This window comes from Bison bison, unplaced genomic scaffold (genome assembly GCF_000754665.1).
Source record: "Bison bison bison isolate TAMUID 2011002044 unplaced genomic scaffold, Bison_UMD1.0 scf7180017864108, whole genome shotgun sequence".
Taxonomy (NCBI): domain Eukaryota; kingdom Metazoa; phylum Chordata; class Mammalia; order Artiodactyla; family Bovidae; genus Bison; species Bison bison.
In genome coordinates, this window is record NW_011494680.1 from 10135371 (window position 1) to 10158544 (window position 23174).

The window sequence follows — 23174 nt, forward strand, 5'->3', positions numbered from 1 at the left end:
CTGGAGTAGGTAGCCTTTCCCTTCTCCAGGGGATCTTCCCAACCCAGGGGTTGAACCCAGGTCTCCCGCATTGCAGGCAGATTCTTTACCAGCTGAGTCACAAGGGAAGCCTGTCAGATGCCCTTAAATAATTGTAATTCCTTAAAAAGCAACCAAAGCACTCATAAAGTATTACAAAACCTTTTTGAAAATGCTTTGGTTGCACAGAAAATGCTACTATCATGGATTTAAAAGTTCTGATTCATGGTCCCTATTCCATTTTTATCTTTTTATTCTGTTCTTTGTAGGTGTATTATTATTAATACTATTATTTTACATTTGTTTGGCTGCACCAGTCCTCCTTGTCGTGTGCAGGATCTTTAGTTGCGGCATGCAGGATTTAGTTCCCTGACCAGGGATTGAACCGGGCCTTCTGCACTGGAGCACAGAGTCTTAGCCACTGGACCACCAGATAAGCCCCGTTAAGTATATTATTGAGCTGCATTGTCTCCCGTACAAAATTTCTATGTCCTAACTTCCTGCATCACTTAATAAACTTTGTTTGGAAATAAGGTCTTTGCAAACATAATTATTTATGAGGAGGTCATAGTGAAAAGTGGATTCTAATCCAGTACAACTGCTGTCCTTGTAAAAGTAAGAAATGTAGATGCAGACAAGGGGAATACCACTTGGAGATGAAGGCAGAGAATGGTGATGTGCTACATACAAGCCAAGGACAGGCCACATTTGCCAGAAAACACCAGAAACCAGGGAGAGCCTCCTCTATCTGCAACCAGGATAGACTCTCCTTCACAGCCCTCGGGAGAAATAACCCTGACGACACATTAGTTTGGGAATTCTGCTCCAGAACTGGGAGACGGTACATTTTAATTACTGAGGACACACAGGCTGTGGTCGTTTGTTAGGGCAGCTCAAGCCAACCTGTGTTGGTGTAACTTCACTCACTTGAACCAGAGGAGTCCAGCCAGGAGTTCCGAGGAGTCCAGAGAAGTGAGGGCACAGACAGTCTGGCTGGGGCTGAGGGTACAGATGGACCTATGACTGATAACTGAGGCTGTGAAACTGAGCAAGATACTCTTTTTCTTTAGGTTTTGCTTTGGTTTTCTTTTTGGCCACAATGAACAGCTTGGGGGATTTTAGTTCCCCAAACAGGATAAAACCCATGCCCTGAGCAGTGAAAGCACAGAATCCTAACCACTGGACCTCAGGGGAATTCCCTGTTGATTGGAATTTATTAATAGTAGCTCTGGTTTCTTCTGCCCAACCCTCTTCCTTCTTTTCTTCAAACCCTTTTCTTCTTTTCTTGCCCACTGGACAGGAGGGCTTGTGAAGCGCAAGGACAACTGAAAGAACCAAACCAACCCCGGTTCTTTCCAGGAATTTCTGCACAGTGGGTGTGGTTGTTCCATGCATTTTGGAGAATGTGGGTCTGGGCTTGTTTTGTGGGAAAAGAAGGTCTATCAAAGGACAGAAGGAAACAGCATACCAGCAGAGAGGAGGAGGAGAGAGAGAAATGACCACATCATTTCAACAGCTCGTCTTCTCAGCCTCAAATCTTCTTTTTCTGACCCTTAAGCCAATGAACCATTTTCTGTTTAGGTTAATTTGATTTCTGTCCCTGGAAATCAAGGGGCTTCCCAGGTGGCTCAGAATCCACTTGCAATTCAAGAAAGGCCAGTTGGATCCCTGGGTCGGGAAGATTCCCTGGAGGAAGGCATGGCAACCCACTCCAGTATTCTTGCCTGGAGAATCCCAAGGACAGAAGAGCTTGGTGGGCCACAGTTCATGGGGTCACAAAGAGTTGGACACGACTGAAGCCACTTAGCACGCAGCCACACACGCAGAAAGCAAGAGAGACTTGTCTGATAAACGCAGCGTGGAGCATGAGCCTTCGGATCAGACAAACACAAACAGGCTCAGAGAGGAGAGCGTGCCTTCTCAAGGGCTGTGTGGCTGTTCTACGATTCTCCCATAGTGCTGTCCCATTTCACCCTCACGGCAACCCTGTGGCTGGCACCTTGCCCGAGACCACGCAGCTAATGAGAAGCAGAGGGGTGTTCAAAGGCAGGCGCTGCTGTGCCCAAGTTCCTGGGCGCAAACTCTCATATTCATTACTCTCATCTCTAGAGATTCCTAAGTCCTATCTCTGACACGGCTCGACAAACAACTACTCTTGAATTGTTGCATTTACCGCAGGCCACTGGTTTAGCAGATTCCCTGCCGGTCAGTCTCCAGAGGCCCAGGGCTGAGGGGGAGCTGTCACTACTGGGAATTCAGCCCTTGCTGTGTCCTGGTGTTGTCCGACAGACCATCTCATTTTAAATGTTTCCTTTTGTTGATGTATTTAATCCTCTGAGGTTTCCAAGACTGTTTGGCTTGTGGTCCAGAACAACTGTGTGACACATTGAAGAAGGTTTTATCACTTCCCCAGAGAATGAAAAGTATCTTGGAGAAAGATCGTTTTTCCTCCAGCCCCATGGCACATCACTGCTTACCTACCAAAAGCTGCTTTGGGAAAATTACACCCAGTATTGAAAATATTTTCCGTGACAATGTTCCCTTTGAGAAGTTGGGTCTGGTCTTCTGCCAGCTGGAGATTTGATGTAACCGAAGATCTTAATCCTGATAGAGAACTGAGTTCACTGCAAACAGAAAGAAAAACTTTTGCAAGTGTACTGTTTGCATTCCTGCTGTGAAATAAGACGTGACCGGGGACTTATCTGGAAGAACTCCCATCAGAGCTATGGAAATCGTGTTTCATGATTGGAAATCTGATTTGGGAAAGAAATCACTCTGCTCTGTGTCCAGTGGGATGGGGTCCTTTGTTTCCTGATGTTCTCATGTTAATCCCCAAGGCACGGTTGACAGGCGAGCAGCACTGACTGGGGGAAGGCCCCAGAGTCCTACAGAGGAGACGCAGATCATGTGAGGACCTGGGCCCCACCAGTGACTGCTCTGTGAGTCATGTTCTCTCTCCATTTGCTCCACGCTTCAGACTGTTTGAGCAAGACAAATTCAAATGTTGGAAGTGGCAAAAAACAAACAACAAAAAACCCCATTATCATATTGGAAATGTCATGCGGTCACAGATTACCCCTCTTGAAGGAAAGCTTGAATCCACGTTGAAGCACTTTGCACACTCCAAAATGATATTCCTGATAAGAGCCACCGAAAGACTTGAAATGGAGGGAGAAATCGTCTTTGCCATTATCAAGTAGCTGAGACATTTAAGGAATGTGCTTAACATTACTGTGCTTTCACAATACTCCGATTTTAGAAGTTTTTTTAATTTTTATTATTTTTTTCAAATTTTATTTTATTTTTAAACTTTACATAATTGTATTAGTTTTGCCAAATATCAAAATGAATCCGCCACAGGTGATTTGCCGACATCCCTGGTGGTCCAGTGGTTAAGACTTCACCTTTCAAGGCAGACTGGGGCTGTGGGTTCGATCCCTGGTCGGGGAGCTAGGATCCCACATGCTTCGTGGCCTAAAAACCAAAACATAAAACAGAAACAATATTGTAACAAATTCAATAAAAATTTTTAAAATGGTCTACATTCAAAAAAGTTTTAAAATTTTTAAAATAATGGCCTACATTCCAATTTTTAAACTGGATGTGCCATGCCATGCTCAGTTGTTTTAGTCATGTTCAACTCTTTGTGACCCCATGAACTGTAGCCCACCAGGCTCCTCTATCCATGGGATTCTCCAGGCAAGAATACTGGAGCGGGTTGCCGTGCCCTCCTCCTGGGGATCTTCCAAACCTGAGGATTGAACCCACTTCTGCATTTCCTGCATTGCAGGTGGGTTTCTTTATTATCTATTTACAAGAACAAATAAAAAGCATCTTGAAAAATCCAATTATGAATTTATTTAATATCCTTGACTTCTGCATCAGTAATTTCTAAGATCCTAAGTCTCCGAAATGCAAAAATATACTAGTGTCAGGTCCATAACCAATAAATTCTTGGAGGCACCCCTTCTTACCTGTTGCATAGGAATAAATATTCTTTTAGTTGGAGACATACTTTTGTGGCTTCTTTTGTGGATCATCTCAACCTGTAGACAGACTAGTGACCTGGCTCTGTGTTGGTTTCCTAGGGCAGTGGTATATTGCTAGAAGTCCTCTGAGTATCTTCTCCCTGACACCTGGCTTCCCTCTCAGATGTGTACACCTCAGTTCAGAATCCCCGCATGCCTGTAAGGCACATATGTCTCCACCCCAGTCTTCAAATCCCTCTGTTGACATGCTACAGAACAGGGGAGTCAGGGGTAATACTATTTCATTATTTGAATCGAACATTTGGGGCCAAAACATCTCCAGAACTTTCGGTGTGTAAGAAATGATGGGGAATCGCAAGGCTGAGACAGGTCACAGGCCAGCTCTCCAAACCTGAGCACTGGACCAGGACCCAGAGCTGAGCAACAGCTGGACACCAGCCCCCAGCTGGACACATAGAGCCGCCCCTGCTGATGACCCCAGTGAAGATCTCATAAAACTAGCCTCAGATTAAATCCCACAGGTTCAATTCATCTTTTATTTTGGTGGCAGTAACAGTAGCATTAAGAATAGCCTTACAAACTCTCAACCTCTCAGGGGAGAAAGCTATGCAGTTAGAACCTTCATAAATACCTGTGGTCACTTGGTACTGATATATTAATTCACAATACTAATGTTTATAAATACAGAACTGTCACATGTATATATTTTTACATGAGGATGGGGGAAGCTGGCATTAGAGAATTTTAACATAAAACTAAATTAAAACCCAAAAATGCATCAATTGATGAACGGGTAAATAAAATGTGGCATGTCCATTTGTTGTTGTTCTTGTTGAGTCACTAAGTTGTGTCCAGCTCTTTGTGACCCCATGGACTGCAATATGCCAGGCCTCCCTGTCCCTATCTCCAGGAGCTTGCCCAAGTTCATGTCCATTGAGTCGGTGATGCCACCCAACCATCTCATCCTCTGCCACCCTCCTCTCCTTTTGCCTTCAGTCTTTCCCAGCATCAGGGTCTTTTCCAATGAGTCAGCTCTTCGCATCAGGCAGCCAAAGTATTGGAGTTTCAGCTTCAGCATCAGTCCTTCTAATGAATATTCAGGGTTGATTTCCTTTAGGATTGATTGGTTGGAACTCCTTGCAGTCCAAGGGACTCTCAAGAGTCTTCTCGAATACCACATTTCACAAGCATCAATTCTTCAGCACTCAGGCTTCTTTATGGTTCAATTCTCACATCCATACATGACTACTGGAAAAACTATGGCTTTGACTATACAGACCTTTGTCAGCAAAGTGATGTCTTTTCTTTTTAATATGTTGTCTAGCTTTGTCATAGCTTTCCTTCCAAGAAGCAAGAGTCTTTTAATTTCACGGCTGCAGTCACCATCCACGGTGATTTTGGAGCCCAAGAAAATAAAATCTGTCATTGCTTCCACTTTCCCCCCTTCTATTTGCCATGCAGTGGTGGGTCCAGATGCCATGATCTTAGTTTTAGTGTTTTAATAGTTATTTGAGAGATGGGATAATCAACCACAATTAGAATCCCTCCAAATAGCACTTACGGTTGTTGTATATGATTAACACACATGGCCTAAAGCTTGTGGAGTTCTTTTTTGGTAGGGTAGGAAGTGGTCCTTTGACAGTTATTGTTATTTTCATTAAGTCCCAAGCTGAATCACTTCTAGTTATTGTTGCATATCAATATTTAGATCATGCACCTCATGTAAGCACTTGAAAACAGATACAGTGTGCTTCCCAGTGGCACTAGTGGTAAAGAACCCACCTGCCAATGCAGGAGACGTAGGAGACACGGGTTCAATCCCTGGGTCAGGAAGATCCCCTGCAGGAGGAGATGGCACCCCACTCCAGTTTTCTTGCCTGGGAAATCCCATGGACAGAGGAGCCTGGTGGGCTACAGTTCATGGGATCGCAAAAAGTAAAATGTGACTGAGTGACTGAACACACTTCAGTTATTTGCTGTCTTAAACATCTTTTCTTATATCCAGTGCATTCCAGCCTTTATTAATTTCTTTCTCCATTTAAGTCAGAGACTTTATCCCCAAGAAGTAGACCTTCAAAGTTCTTGACTTACTCAGAGATTTTTTCCCAGGACTTTAGGACTTAACTGCTGGAGTTATTAAACATTGTCTCTGAGTGAACAGAAGATGAAAAATAGTGTTCTTTCTGGGCAAAAATAAATTTATTCTTCTCTGGCTGAAAACACTTTTTATTTCCTTTACAAGTGATGGAGCTCAAGTACAAATTTGATTGTTACTCTGCTTATTACCATATAAATAGCTTTTAAATTCAATATACCATTCAAATTCATGCAAATTATAAAGAGAGGGGCGGTTCTTCCAGAAACAAAAGACTAGAGTATAAAATTTCTTATACTTCACTGATGAAATAAATTATGTGCATCATAGTAGTCCTGACATTTTGAATAGGCTGCTGCTAAACCGCTTCAGTTGTGTCCGACTCTGTGCAACCCCATAGACGGCAGCCCACCAGGCTTGCCCGTCCCTGGGATTCTCCAGGCAAGAACACTGCAGTGGGTTGCCATTTCCTTCTCCAATGCATGAAAGTGAAAGTGAAGTCGCTCAGTCGTGTCTGACTCTTAGTGACCCCATGGACTGCAGCCTACCAGGCTCCTCCATCCATGAGATTTTCCAGGCAAGAGTACTGGAGTGGGTTGCCATCTCCAAAGTACATATTAATTCTCAAAACAGTGATCATCAATTTTAATTCATTATAACTCTCTTGATCATTTATAGTGTTAAGGGAAAGATAATGAAGAGACTACTATATCTGTAGATCATGCTTTGTTGTCTCATAATTTTCTGATGTTTTGTAACAACCAAATGATAAAATATTGATATCCAACAAAATAACTAAAAATAATTTAAATAGTATGTCTTCCAGAAATTGTGTGCCTTCTTACACTAACTTAAAATTGTTTTAAAAGTTCTTTCGTTGCTCATATTTATTTTCTTTAAATCAAAAGGTACTAAAACATGCAAAGACTCAGGAAAATAATACTTATAATTAGAAGAAAAAATAAACCAATGGAAAAGATCCAGAAGTGACAGTATTGATGGAATTATCAGATAAAACTTTAAAACAGACATTATGTTCGAAAATAAAACATGAGTAAAATGAGGAGACAGATGGAAACTATAAAAAATAACCAACAGGAAACTTTAGAGCTAAAAATCACACAGAATAAAAAATTCTCTGGGTAGACTTAACAATGGATTAGATACTGCAGGAGTAATAACTCTTGCAAGGGCAATAACTGCAAAGGCAACAGAAATGAAATGGGAGAGACCTCCCTGGTGGTCCAGTGGCTAAAACTCCACGCTCTCAATGCAGGGAGCCTGGATTCGACCCCTGGTCAGAGAACTAGATCCCACATGCCGCAACCAAAGAACTTATATGCAACAACTGAGATCCAGTGCAACCAAATCAACTAATTAAAAAGAGAGAGAGAGAGAGAGAGAAATGAAGTGGGAGACATGCCAATAAAAACTGTGGAAATTGAAGCACAGGGAGAAAAAGACGGAAAAAATAATGAACAGAATCTGTGTGGCCCTGGGCAATAGTGAGCAATCTAATGGAATAGTTGTTTAGTCGCTGAGTCATGTTTTGTGACCCTGTGGACCGTAGCCTTTCAGGCTCCTCTGTTGATGCGATTTCCCAGGCAAGAAAAGTAATTGCAATCTCAAGAAGGAGACTGTAGCCCCCTTCTTGGAGGGCTGAATATGATTTGAAGAAATAATGAGCATAAATTTTTCAAAAGCATCCCATCACACATCTAAGAATTATGTCATTACACCTTAAACAGGATACAGAGAAAGACCCCACCAAGTCACATCACCATCAAACGAATACAATTCCATGATGGAGAAAGCATGTCTTTTTTTTTTTTTCATGGAAAAAGCAGACTGCATATAGATTTGAACATGCTGAATCTCAGTGAAAGGCATTTTGAAATATCGGTCCAGAATCTAGCAAAGATTCAAACTGGGGGTTCGTCAGTCTGTATGCAGTGGACAAAGATGTAGAATCCAACCTCCACCCCTCCATGATCCACTGAGATTCTCCCCATCCACCTTCATTTTTCCCTTTAAAAACTGCCGTGGCTGAGCAGAATCTTCAGGGTTGGTCTTAGAACATGAGACTCCCTTCTCCCCAGCTTGCTAGTTTTTCTGATTAAAGCAGCTTTCCCTTTTACTGACACTTGCCTCTTGAATGACTGACTTTTGAGTGGTGAGCATCTGAACCTTAGTTCAGTAACAGGCATAGCAATAGAAATACCAGAAATGACCTGTAACACTCCATGAAATGAAAATGTGCTATGAAGATCACTAGCAACCATGAAAGCGCCTGATATTTTTTGGCTAGACGTCTTCAATTTGAAGTGGATACTAGTGATTTAAATTTCTAGTGATTTAAAAAAAAAAAGAAAGAAAATGAGGGGGGAGGAGTGGTGCTAGATAAACAAAGCACACCCTTCACTCACTGTCGTTTCCTGAGCCAACCATTTACAATATTAAATGGAATTGTTAAGGTATATTGACGGAATATCTAATATGAACTCAATACTACCAATGTCTGTGTAAAATCACGTGTCTCAGAATTCTAAAAAGTGTCTAGAAGTCTTTTGCTCCTTTCAGTATTCAAACAGGTATTTTCTTCCTCTTATATATAATTGTAGCCTAGTGAGACCAGCTGGGCATGGAAGGAGTGGTAGAGAACTCCCAAACAGGCACCACTCAGAAATTCCCAGCTGGGATGGGGCTTACCCTTTGGACAGCAAGCCCAGACATCGCCCGGACCCTGCAGTTTCTGCACTCAGCTTTGTCAGATGGGAAAAGCCAATCTGCAGATCTGACTAATATTTTTTCAAGAAATCCTAGGGAAACTTAACAAGCAAAATTTCCAAAAAAAATCATACTTTTGAGAAAAGTCATGCTTTTCAGAAAAAAAAAAAGGCATTTTGAAATGTTTTTTTTTTAAGTGTAGCTATAGAAATTAAAATAACATAACAAAAATCATCTAGAGACTCAAGCAGTTTGCCAGTAATGGAATGAAGGGGCCTACCCTCCTCAAGCCTGATTTATTCATCTTCCAAAGAAACCAGATTAAAACTAAAACATCTCAAAGCGGGTGGATTACATCATTTTATCACTGACAAGACTTGAGGAAACAAGCATCCTGGTTATCTTTCTCATCAGATTTTTCCTATTACTACTTTTCTACCATTTTGTTCTTCTTTAGCTCTTTCTATCCTCCCTTCATCTTACTTAAAAAAATCTTCACATTCAATTGAGAGTTTTGCCAGAGGTGTTTGTCATGTACACCCACTTTCAAACAGATGATTTTTTGGTAAATGGTGACACAGAAGAGAGAGTCCCATAAAATTAAGCACTTGGACAGAAAGCAGGAGAGTTCCTACCAGGAGAGGGGGATGGTATGTGACTGTCCAGGGGGTAGAGGTTTCTATTTGGGATGAGTAGGTTCCACAAATGGGTAGGGATGACAGTTGTATGTGTTAGTCGCTCAGTCATTTCTGACTCTGCGATCCCCTGGACTGTACCCCACCAGGCTCCTCTGTCCCTGGAATTTTCCAGGCAAGAATACCGGAGTGGTTGCCATTCCTTTCTCCAGGGGATCTTCCTGACCCAGGGATTGAACCTGCATCTCCTGCATTGCAGGCAGATTCTTTACCATCTGAGCCACTAGGGACTGTAAATATAAACACTACTCATTGTACACTTAAAAATGGTTGAAATGGTAAATCCGTTATACATATATTTTACCACAGTAAAAACTTTTTAAAAGACGAAAAAAAAAAGTACAAGCAGCACACCATCTTTCAGACATGACCAATTTATTCAGAAAATTCAAATTTCAGTTTGGCAAAGTATATCCAGGGGCAGAGTTTGGGATAATCATTTCATTCAGAGGCAGCTACATTTTCTAGAGCTAACTGGCCATGGGGTAGTATTGGAAGGCAAGAAAACAAAACTTTAAAAAATAACTTAGGGTGTGTGGGTGATAAACACAAATATCTGCAGAGGAAACCAACCAAACAAGCAGCTTACACCACTGAGGCATGAGAAAACACTGATGCTGCCTTTATTCCATTTAGTTTGACACACATGAAGCACCTAATTTTTTCCAGATACTGGACTAGCTGCTGGGTCGAGGTGGAAATACAAAAATCATTAAGATGTAATCCCTGTTCTCAAAAAGTTTACAACAACCCATGTAAAAATGAGGGCAACAAGGGAGGTACCAGAAAACTGCTCAAAAAAACTGGAAGGAGGGCTTCCCTCTACTTCTCAGTAGAGGCTGCAGCCGGGACCCTCTTTAATTAGGGGACGTGGGTGAGGCAGGGGTTGCATGCTGAGTAAGGAGAACTCTGGTGTTGAAGCATGCCTTGGCAACAGGAATGGTCTCGCTCCTCCACAGCCTTCCATGTGTGAGGGAATGCTATGCTATGCTAAGTCACTTCAGTCGTGTCCGACTCTGTGCAACCCCATAGACGGCAGCCCACCAGGCTCCCCAGGGGTATTCAAAGGTAGGCAGTTTTATTTTAACCCCTCTCATCACTAGCCCCCTATAAAAGATTGATAAGGAAGTGAAAAATTATTAACAAAAAAAAAAAACATCCAATTTGGAAGAGGCAGAATATAGACAAGACATAGCATTTCATTGTTTTAATGTAAACTCAACTGCTTATCCAGTAACTTAAGTAAAACCATTGAAAGGGGGAAAAAAATCCCTCTGGCAGCACCACAGTTCATTACGGCAGAATGCTGTCTCTCCTGGTAAGACTATGAAGCTAGCTTTGGCTACTGCCAACAGTGGATGCAAGAGTACAAGGGACACTGAAGTCCATATTTTACACATAAATTAACATCAATAAACAATTCCACTGTAACTGAACACAGATGATGAAGACAGCTTGGAAGAGATAATTTGGGAAGAGAGGTGAAGTCTCTGAAGGCTAACTGATCTAAAAATGACTTGGGATGTTGTATCTCCTACTTAATACAAGAGGAGCAAGTGAATAACAGTCAACTATGTATATAACATACATCCCCAAAAGACTTCTAACACAACATACTACTAACCGAACATCACAGTTTCTGCTTTTGCAATTTACACAAATTACCTGAATGTTAATACTTTAGGGAACCCTTACAAACACAGTGTACAAGTTATGATATTATGCATCACCCTTAACTTATGAAAGTTTGATTTACATTATCTCAAAGGAAAACTAGTATTTATAAATCTCATTTTCCCACATAATTCATTACTCATTTTAAAAAATAATTTAAAAAAAAAGTGGCTTTCCTGTGTCTTTATCAATGGTAAATTAGAATGCAAACACCTGCCTGGCTTTGATAAAATTAAAAACAAACAAACAAACAAGAAAACAAGTTTTATGACCAGCACCTCATAAAACCAAAAACCTCCTTTAGAAGTATAAAGTTCAATTCTTCTTGCCTTCTTAGTAAATGTTAATCCAAACCCTCCCCAATCTAGGAACTGTTCTGGTTGGTTACATCACAAACATACAGTATTTTTTAACATTAAGAAATTTCTGATGTGGTATGAAAAAAACAGCTAGCTTTTAAAACCAAAGTGACTCAGAGTTCTAGAACAAATATAATAGCACACTAAAATAGTTTAAAAGTAAAATTAAAAATCAAAATCTATCATGGTCTTATTAATTCAAATTAAAAACCAAAGGATTATGTATCATTTCAGACATATACATCAAGATGCCAGTTCTTATAAAAAAGTACTTCAGTTGTAAATGCTAGATTATGTAAAAATAATTTTATATTAATTTTATTCAACTTTAATGATTTTCCCCAACTCTAATATTAAAAACATGAACTTAAATTTTAATGGCAAAAGTTACTGTTTTCCCCATCTACTAAAAAAAATTTTTTGTTTTCCCTTATTAACATACAATGCCCTATTGTTAAGGCACAACTTTTTTTAGAATAAAAATGAAACCATCAATTTATTTTACACAACAGTTACAAGGCAGACGTTTTTAGGCATATGCTAAAAACAAATAAGTCTTAAACCAAATCACTGCTTCTATTCACAAGCAATCGACACAGCCAAGGTGAGTGAGTGGTTGTGGCTAGATTCTAAACCGTTCCCGTTTTAAACCTGCTTAAGATTGTCTCCAGAAAGCCATTTTCAAGCTGTCATCAAGGAGAGGCCAGTTGGGTACTTTCTTTTCTGAGGAATAGGGAGGGGGTGGCACGCCAGCTTTCTTTACTTACGTTGGGCAATGGGAGACAGTCATCACCTGCAAAGCCTGAGTCAAATCCAATTTCTGAATTAAACACCCTGAGACAGGGCAAGGAAGGGCTTGCCTGGCGTCCCCCTTCCCCCAGGCCTTTCCTCCTCCCACTCTTTCCTCAGCCACCGCCCCGACTCGATTTGTACAATATTCAAAGGAAGCACCCAGAAACAGGAAGAATCTGCACAACTGCTACTTAAAGCACACAAACCACATGAAGCTTGTCACTTCATTATCCCGCCATACATAACTCAGTATTTAGAATCAAAGAAAAACACTAAAATTGGGGAAAGGGGACAACTGAATAACAAAGATAAATAGGACCCGTCTCGTAGGTCCTTACAATCCCAACTGAAGTAGGAATCAATTATGAAAACTAATAGAGATAGCAAGCTTTCTCCAGCAGGCAGTGCGCTTGTATTTTCTGCATGTTCATTCTTTGAAGGATGGGTCAGAAAGGCTTATGACAGAAGCCTTGGGTTATTCTTGACAGTTACTCTGTGGTTTTAAAGGTGACTTTCCTTTACTTTTTGAGGAGTCTTTGAAAAGTAATAGTCAACTTGGGCTCTGTCAGTATTAATCTCCCCCACTGGAATTCTAGTCTCAGTTCTGCCCTAAGATTTCAGCAGCCAATCACAAAGACACAGGTCTATGAGAGAATTCCAGGGTTAAGTGTTGGGGAAGGGTATATTGGTTAACAAAGAGAAGCAGAAATAAGTTAACATATATTAACAAGTTAGGGAGACATGGAACAAGGTGGAAAGAGGGGCAGAGGAAGGGGACAGCTGATGGATCCTAAGGTGCTACTTTTACTAACTGATTCATAAAACTCAATTTTAATGGAAAACTGTCCTCTAAATAAGGGCAAAGACAAGGGAAAGGGACATCAGGTATTGGGTAGGTGAGAGTCACTAAGAGTAAACATTTTAGAAATACTTGTATTTATGGGAGATATCATCTGTCTCACACAAGAAGGTGTTTCTCACTGGTGTGTCCTGGCACAATGTCCTACATAAATAAAATAAATACTGTTCTTTGAATTTATATTAGTTCTGTAATGTATACTGACTTTTAGAAACAAACTGTTTTAAAATGAGCTTCTTATAAAAGCACTTAAAACTATTAGTACTATGCTATACTCAAGAAATCGCAAAAATAATGCATTTGTCAGCCAGTATCCTAATTTTTGCACATGACACAAGCTCTCCACAAAGTCATTATCTACGTGTGGCTTAATAAAATTAAAAACTAAAGCCAAAACACCATGCCTGCTAATATGAACTAGTCCCATTTCCTAATATGCTAGTCTCTTTCCCCGAAGTTTGACACACCACAATTAGAACAGACACTTACACCACAGGACTCTGGAAATGGCATATGCTTCTGCCATCTCTCCTGAGGAAAAAGATTCCCTCATCTCATTGCAAAGTAAAAAGATGAAGCCTCTAACACTTGGCTCAGAATTCCTAAAAGTCCTGGTTAAACACCAGGTATTTCAACTACTAAAACTTGGAATGAATTCTGATGAATAAAACCCTAGCTATTGAGGCTCACTGCCCTGCAGGACTGGTGACCGGTTGCTGGAAACTGGGTAAAGGTAATGTGTGTATCACACTTGGGCCAATTCCCCAACGAGGACCAAGGACCTCAGATGGCGTGATCTGCAAGCCTAAAGTTAAAGTTGTAAGCACATTCCACCAGGTGAGGACGCCTGCCCTTCCTTTGGTCAACTTTATCTCCAAGACAAGAAAATAAACAGAAAATTGACCAAGCATTAAAAACTGATCTAGGGTTAAAGAGAGAGAGAGAGACAAGAAGAAAAAAGGAAACCATGAAACCCTAAGAAATCCCTCTCCTTATCAGTGTGTTATGGAACAAAATCGTGGCAAGGTCATGTGAAATGACGGTACTGTTGAACTGAAGTTTCTGATCGCGCTGAGAGAAATCAGACATCCCAATGAGAGACGGCTCACAAAACAAAGCTTGAATTACACTGACACTGAAAATATGTCATAACCTTTTTCAACCAGATTGTGCACACCTGAATAGGAAAAAAAATTCAACAAAAAGTAAGTTCAATCTTCATTTTTTTAACCCAAAGAGAAAATACAAAGTATCTTAGGTTACTACTTTGAGAGCTTGGTTAGATCAGATCCATTTATTAATGGCAAAAGCCACCTTAACTCACTCTTGATAAAGAGGGAATCCCTACAGACATGGCAAATTTTTTTAAAAGTACTAAAACAAGGTTTTTAAAAATAATGAAGGCTAGTTCAATTCATGTAACTTCAAATAACTTTCAGTTAATAACAGAATAACATTATATTTTTATAATGCCTTATAGCATATTTTACCCCTAATGAGAAAAAGTACCAAAATTCTAACGTTAAGCCCTGAAATCTTAATACAAACCTTAGAAGTTAAAGATTAAATTTGGGTCAGGAGGGAAAGGACAGAACCATGCACCATCCACAGGGCAAGTGAAACTGATCAGCAAGATGGCAGAAATGTTGAACCCATAGGTACAAACACACGTCTCTTTATAAAAACAAACCAAAACGAAACAATACACACACACACAGAAATTACAATGCAACCGTCATATATCCATATTCTCTACTAGCTGGTGAAACTGTTATTAAAATTTCAAAGAAAAAAAAACAATTTGAGCTTTTTCTATTTTAATCCATAAGAAATATTAACAGAGAATCTGTTGCATATTAATGAATCTGCAGCTTCTTGTGCTTTCTATCTGAATTAGGGGTAAAAATCCCCAATTATTTTATTTTCAATGAGATATAACTGTATAGTAGTATTAAACACCTACACAAAACAATCCTTTCTTCAGCCCAATTCTATATCAAAGTATTAACAAACTGAAGATTCATGATATTGTGTGAAAATGGTGACTCATAACAATGTAGACTCAGCTATAGATTTTAATTCACAAATATATATATATGCGCCTTGTGTATGACAACCGTACGAAAATAGTCTCAAAAATAAAGACAACACTTGAGACATGAAGCAACCCATTCTCCCTGACCCTGCATCCTATTACAGGGAAAAGAAGTCTCAGATGCTTCATAAATACTTTAAAAAGTTCGGGATGGCCTAAACCATGCATAGTCTCCACCGCCGCTTTGAAGCCTCAGCACGTCAGGCCGACCGTTCAGCTCTGGGGGGCGCTGTGACCTGTCATCAAGCTTGGCTTACTTATGTCCCGTCTTCTCCAGATCCGGGAGCTTTCTGACCAGAGCCTGGTGGTTCATCCTGATGCTGGCCAGGAGCCCCCCTTCAATGCCGTCGGAACCAGTGTAGCTAATTTCTTCACCACTCAGGGTGGTCATGTGCCCCCCGAGGGCTTTCAAGATGGCGTTGCCAGCACAGATATCCCACTTTTTGATGTATGTCACATGGATATATAGATCAGCTTTTTCTTGACTCTTATCAGGCACATCCAAGAGTGCTAAAACTTTATAACCTGCAAGATAAACACAGGATTTAGGTTATTATCTGGAAGAGAGGAAGAAAGGAGCGTACTGTCTTGGGGATGTTGTTGACACCAGCATGGGGTATGCAGGCGCTCTCTATACTATCTCTGCAACTGCTAAATCTAAACTTATTTTTAAAAGGAGGGAGGAGGGCTCAGGATGGGGAGCACATGTATACCTGTGATGGATTCATTTTGATATTTGGCAAAGCTAATACAATTATGTAAAGTTTAAAAATAAAATAAAATTTAAAAAAAAGAAAAAGAAAATATAACAAACAAACAAACAAAAAGAATAAAAGTAGTTCTTTTAATGTCACAGTACAGATGTTAAACCCAAATGAGCAAAACAATACTGCAATGTGTTCAAAGTAGTTTATTAAGCTATTCTCAAGTATAAATAAACATATGCCTATAATTTTTTAAATTTAAATCTACTTTGTGGTTGTCTTCTGAGAGGTGATACCTTCAATATGAATTGTTTGCTATGGACTATACACTGAAGCTAAACACCCCCAGGAGTCCCTTGAGTGTCTAGGAAGAATGGATTGGAAAGGAGAAAGCACAAGATAATATTATTACCCTAAGTCTTTTGTGTAATGATGCAAAATTTTAAAAATAAAATAATAAAACAAACCCAGAAGAAACTGGGTCAAAAACCTATTTTATCCTATTCCTATTGGGAATTCTGCATATCACCTTTCCTGATCAACCTGACAGCCTATAAAAAAAAACAATGAAACCATGTTAACAAAGACATGTATAGGTCAGCAGTAAACTAAAACTGTTAGGCTTAAAAGTTAAAAGCATTACTTTTCTATTACTGTGTTGAAAAAGGTTTTCAAACACAAATGTTTCCTACTATGCTTCACAATTTATTTGAATTAAAACACTTCTGTCATAGCAAACAGCATTCAAAACAGAGTGGGCTAAATCCAGGTATGGCCTGGTTTCACACAGCCCTCAAGCTATGGGTGTTTTCTGTATTTTTAAAGAGTGGCTAAAAAAAAAATCTAGTAACAGCAGCCATTAGCCGTTCTAATAACATTTAACGATGGTTCCTGCCAGCCCCTGCTAAATACAGGGTTGTGATGGCTGGATCCTTCTTTCTCCCCTTGCGATGGTTACAGTTACACTAACAGCACAATCACTTCAAAGTCAGATCACATACAACAACCACCGATGTCAGGAAGAGATGTGCATATAATCCAGGATCAGAAACCACTGCTGTGAGACTGTTTCCGTTGTGAGACTGTCTGTACCCAGGAGGCAGGTGTGCCTGAAATCCCGCTCTCGAAATAACCAAGTAGGAGACCAGGCCTGTCCTAAAAGCCCCAGTGTCCACTCCCACTTCTTCCCAAGGACCGGATACCAATGAGCCTCCTGACATGGGCGTGGCCACGCAGGGCACAGTGTAGGCCCCACACAGAGCAGGAACATACCAGCACCGCCCGCTGGGATGATCGTAGTCTGGTTTCCGAAAGTCTGAAGAGCAACCTGTTTGACCATTCCTGAATGCGAGCGAGACACGACAATCCTTGGGGTCTTCTCATTGTAAGAAGTGCGGGCTTTCACATTTGATCCACCGTCTACCATCGCCCAAGCTGGAAAGCAAATGTAATAGCCAGTAATGGCACCAAGGCTTTTTTAAAACCAACATACCAGGAGTGACTGGAAAATACTTCTTCCCAAGAATTCTTTTATCTCCAAACAGGGAGCTTTGGTTTTTGGAGTACAAGGGTCATATGTTTATTTTTTACAACAGGCCATATTCAAAACTACAAGGGACGATGGAACCCTGCCCAGCCAGAAAAGTGACTAGTGGGTCCTTGTTGAGGAACATCCTGGCTCCAGAGCTCCCTGCAGGGCCACTGTGGGGTCTTCACTGGACCACACTGAAACTCAACTTCCCCACCTCCTGCCCTCCCTCTCACAAATCTGACTCCAAGAGCTTTCTCCAGTAAACATCCTGCAGATAATAATCACAAGAAAATAATAATCAGAATAACCCAAAGGGCAGGATCTTCTCTGTTAAGTGAGTGACCTGATTTCAATGAGTCAATGCCATGGGGAAAAGGGGGCCTGGAGGCTGATCTAATATAAGTGACCTAACAACCAAAAGAAATGCTTGTCACTTGACTGGACTGTGGTCTCAGTTAATAGGTTGTAAAATCCACTTCTTGAACAACTGGGGGAAATGTGACTATTGGATAAAATTGTTAATTTTATTACTAACAGTACTGTTCTTATTTAGAAATATGTTCTTTTTAGAGATGAATACTGAAATATATGGGGTAGAAGGTCATGATCTTTGTGATTATCTCTAAAATACATAGAAAATAAATGAATGAATAAATAAAAGCAAATATATAAAAATATCAACTGTTAAATCTAAAGTACATGAAAAGTCATTATCACTTTTTGAAATTATTCGTAATAAAAGTGAAATAAGAAAAGAGAAACAAAAAAATCCTCTAAATTCTTTTTAGAAATGATCAAAAAACACAGGATTGTATCAAGAAGTGAATTTGCAATGCTGTATCTCTAGAGGTCAGTATTGTGTAAGAGAATAAAGAGTACATCTCAGTAGATATTTTAGTAGAATAATTTTAGATAAGAATTACTAATATTAAAAATATATATTTCAGACCACATAAACTCAATGCATTCAATCATAACATTTATATGGACAAAATTATTTCAAACACCTTAAAACACAGTTAGATATTTAAATAAACACGTGTGAATGATGATGATAAGGTAGTAGTGATAAGCTAAAACAACAGTTAACAGAATGTGTTCAACACTCCATCTATAAGAAGCCAAACAGAAAGTCCGTTAGGAAATAACAAATGGTTGGTACTTTGCTCCACAGACTTCAGACACTACAACTTCTTTCTACTAGCTACAGATTTCCACAGAGTGGATGGACTACGTCCACATTTATACAGAACTTGAGTAAAACGTGTACTATTTAAGCATCTCTTGCTTCTAAGAATGTCACTCAGTGAATTAATTCTAATTAAATCTGGTAAGATTTTGATCAGCTCTGTTCTAACTGCTGCCAGCAATAATAATACCTAGCTTCCACTATAGTCAAGTATAGCTACATTCTAGTAAATACGTAATACTTGGCAGTTTGTACTCTGCAACATCAATATGCAGTCTGGATCTGAACATCACTCCCCAAAACAAATCTTCGATCCAGGAAAGGAAGGTCACTCATACCTAATTAAGAGCATATTGATTCCTTTGCAATGTTTGCTGACTAGTAAAAGCACCTTATATTACTAAGCCTATGGTTGGGCGGGGGGGTGGGCGTAGATTATATATTTTGATGGAATAAAGGTTTTTTAAAAATGGACATTTTATTATCCCCATTCTCCCTCCTAACATGAACAGATATGGAAACCAGGACCTATCTACCTCTCTGGTATCAACTTGCTCTGCATTTTCTTTATTGTAGTTCTAATTCTCTTTGGGCTAAGGCCACTTCACAGCAGATCCCAGAATGCACACGACCTCACGTGGAAGAGCCCCAAGACCGTATCCCCAGCAACAGCATGATGGAAACAGAGAGGACCGCAGCTGCTGGGCATCCACGCCCAAGTGCATTCCCTACACACTAAGGATCACTTGTCTTCATATAACAGTTTCCATCCTCTAAACAAGTTCAGAAAGCTATGCTTTGTCATACATTACTAGCACCAACACTAAAATCCTCACTGTATCCAGTGAAGGGAGAGGTGGGGCTGACTCTAATAATTGTTGAATCACAGCTGAAATTTCCACAGGACCATAAATAATACAGGAAATGATTCAATAACATTAACTTTTGGAAACTTTAGCATATTTCTTACCTGTATATTCAGAAAATGGTTTATGTATTACTCCTAGCACAGGTTTACCATTTACAGCCACACACACCATAGTAGTAACATACTTCCGAAGATCCTCTACAAGAAAAAAAAAAAAAAACAACCATCCAATAACAACAATTATTAAAATGTTGGGATTAAATATGAAAATTGAGTCTCAAGCACTCAAAAAAGACCCTGTACAAGGGGTGTACTCACTAAGTATTGTCACCATTATATCAGCACATCAGTTTCAGTCCAGGAAAAAACACTTGTAAAGGAACCTCTCAACAGTCCATGTTTCTATTATCTATTTCTGCAAACTTCTGTTTTAGAATTTGTTACTACTAGATACACACATCTAGTGCCTTCTCCCTGTTCTCCAAATAGTTATCTGCTGAGTGTCTATTTTGGGTCAATTTCTGTGCTTAAGCACAAGAATACAAAGGAGAAAAAAAGAAGAAGCCCCCACACTCAGAGAATGTATCATTTAGTTGGACAAATACATAAGCCACCAATTTTTACATACCAAGAGAATAAAGAAAAGACAGAAATTAGATAGCCTCTGGGTAAAATATAAGGCCTGGAAGAAAATCCACAGAAATAAAACAAGAGCTAGAACTGGATGAGAAGGACAGAAATAGGAGGTGGGGGAAGTAACTCTGATTTTGCCACTTACTTTCCCTGGGTGCCTAGGATTTACTATTTTTAATTCTAAGACTGGATGCGTATGCAATAAAATCTAAATTCCCAACATCACAAGGCAATAGTGTATTGTTTATATAAATAAATACCTCAACAATGCATACCTCAATACACAAGTCAATATATAAATAAACACTTCAATAAACAGGTGTCCGATAGAAACCATTTTGTTGTTGTGACTGCCAGAAACTTCCCTTCACTAAAGAATCAGTGACACAGTGAGCCACTGTCACTGAGAAGAGGATGCTATGATACATCAGTCAAAAAAGGTTGACAATAACTAACTGATCCACACCAGAAGTTTCAGAGCATAGTGCTTTAATCCAACTGGACAAGTTGTGTCCATATGGAAAAAATATTCACCACCAGGAATATACCACCTGCCCTTGTTCTGGTTCTCTAATACATAAAGGCGATATCAAGTCTGAGATCAGTTTTAATTGAAAAGTCACCCGTGTATTCCTGTGTGGCATCCAGTGGGTCAATCCAGACGGTGACGCTCTCTGCCGGCACTTCCTGGGGAGTGGCTATTTCCTTTAGGATGTCCTCAGGAATCTTCCGATCCCACAAGATCACCTCTTGATCAGATGCATCCACATGTTCCTCTGTATTGATCTGCATCAATGGTTGAGAATGGTTGACAGTTTAAAAGGTTTTAAAGAAAAAAAATACTACCTGGAAAAAGCACAATAGAGAAAAACAATTTAGATAAAATCCCCCAAATTGAAAGCAGATAAATTAGCACTTTTATTTCAAGGAAATTCTTTGCCAATGAAAATATATAAGAAATTCCAGATATGTTGTCTTCCAGTGCTTTCCAATTGAATATTCGAACTTAGCTTGTTGTGTAAGCAGGACAGAGAATCTAGAAAAATATAGAAAGAAACTAAGTATCAAAGAAACAAGCTATTTAAAGCTTAAAGATATTTAGGGAAAGAAATACATTAAAAAATGTGACAATGGACTGACAATATTATGGAAAACTGAACACAACAGTTAGAGAAAAGTGATAATGGATTTAAAAATAGGCCTTCAAAACAATGATAAAGACATCAACTCTCCCATCTGCAAATTGTAGATTTAAAGCAACTTCAATCAAAATCCCTAAAGGTTGTTTTTTTTTTTTTTTTAATCTCTTCTTAGAAATGGAACAAGCCACCTGGGGAAGGATAGAAAAAAAAAAAGAAAAAATATATATGTATGTAAATGTCATGGTTGGGTGACTTTCCTTGACATATTTTGGCTTTCTCCCCAGCGTCACTGAGGTATAACTGACACAGCTGAATGTATTTAAAGCGTACAGCACGACAAGATGATACACGTGCACATTGTGGAGTAAGTACCACAATTAAGTTAATTAATGTATCTACTACTTCATATATTTCCCTTTTTCTATTTTGTGGTGAAAACACATGAGATCTACTCTCAAAGCAAATTTCATGTATATAACACAGTAATGTAAAACCACAGTCACCTTGCTGTACATTAGATCCTCAGAACTTACTCATCTTAGTTATAAATGAAAGTTCATACACCTGACCAACATCTCACCTTTCACCCCATCCCCTGGAATATGGGAACCACCATTCTACTGTTTCTATAAGTGATACCATATAGTGTTTTTCTTTGTCTGGTACATTTCTCTTAGCACAACACCTTCCAAGTCCATCCATGTTGTCCCAAATGGCAGGATGTCCTTCTGTTTAAAGCCAGAATAACACTCCATTTTACGTGTATCATATTTTAAAAAATTAATTTATACACAGATGGACACTCACCTTGGTCTAGCTAAAGGTCTGTCAATTTTACCTTTTGAAAAAAACCAGAGGTCTGTATTGCTGGGAGTGCTCACAGGCCACTTGCGGGGATTTAGGGGTGGAGGGGGTTGCAGGTAAGGAGTCAGTGGCTATGGCAAGCTTCCCGACAGCATTTATGAAGAGGTTACTAGCAGCGTTCTGGTGAGTTCTGAATCCTGACTTAGGTGCTCCCATGGCTCCTTCCAGCCCTCAGACATGCAGACCACCCCAGTAATCCAGGTGAGGTGAGAAACAAGGAGGCCTCCTCAACAGTTTGCCAGGTGTACATGCACACACTCTTGTGGGTGTAATCACAGTCTGAGGGGGTCTCTCCTGGCACTGAGCTGTATTACCTTGACAGAGGGGCAACGCAAGAAAAGTCAAAATATTCCTCTTACTCTCTTCAATGCATTTTTGGAGTTTTTTTCCCCAGCAGTGTGTTGAAACATCTCTCCTGTACTCCTGGACTTCCATAAAGGAACTCTTGTCCATGGGAGACTGCCAAAATCAATGTTCTATGAGGGAGTGACAGCAGAGAATTCCTCTTCTGCCACCTTGCAGATGTTACCAGAAAGCATTTTGGCTACACAGCTCAGTTCAGTTCAGTTCAGTCGCTCAGTCGTGTCCGACTCTTTGCGACCCCATGAATCGCAGCACTCCAGGCCTCCCTGTCCATCACCAACTACCGGAGTTCACTCAGACTCATGTCCATCGAGTCCGTGATGCCATTCAGCCATCTCATCCTCTGTCATCCCCCTTTCTTCCTGCCCCCAATCCCTCTCAGCATCAGTCTTTTCCAATGAGTCAACTCTTTGCATGAGGTGGCCAAAGTACTGGAATTTCAGCTTTAGCATCATTCCCTCCAAAGAAATCCCAGGGCTGATCTCCTTCAGAATGGACTGGTTGGATCTCCTTGCAGTCCAAGGAGTCTTCTCCAACACCACAGTTCAAAAGCATCAATTTTTCGGTGCTCAGCTTT

General features: G+C 39.9%; 1 protein-coding gene across 1 annotated transcript in view; it reads right to left on the bottom strand.

The window, feature by feature from the left end:
- Nucleotides 1-9882: 9882 nt before the first annotated feature.
- IMPAD1 (inositol monophosphatase domain containing 1) overlaps nucleotides 9883-23174 on the bottom strand; it is a 20719-nt gene continuing 7427 nt past the window's right edge. The window contains exons 2-5 of the mRNA XM_010838981.1: nucleotides 20852-21014; nucleotides 19698-19793; nucleotides 17280-17441; nucleotides 9883-15828 (exon numbers count right to left, since the gene is read on the bottom strand). Of these exons, the coding sequence (XP_010837283.1) occupies nucleotides 15557-15828; nucleotides 17280-17441; nucleotides 19698-19793; nucleotides 20852-21014 (693 nt within the window). The 3' untranslated portion in view covers nucleotides 9883-15556. The remainder of the gene's footprint in view (nucleotides 15829-17279; nucleotides 17442-19697; nucleotides 19794-20851; nucleotides 21015-23174) is intronic.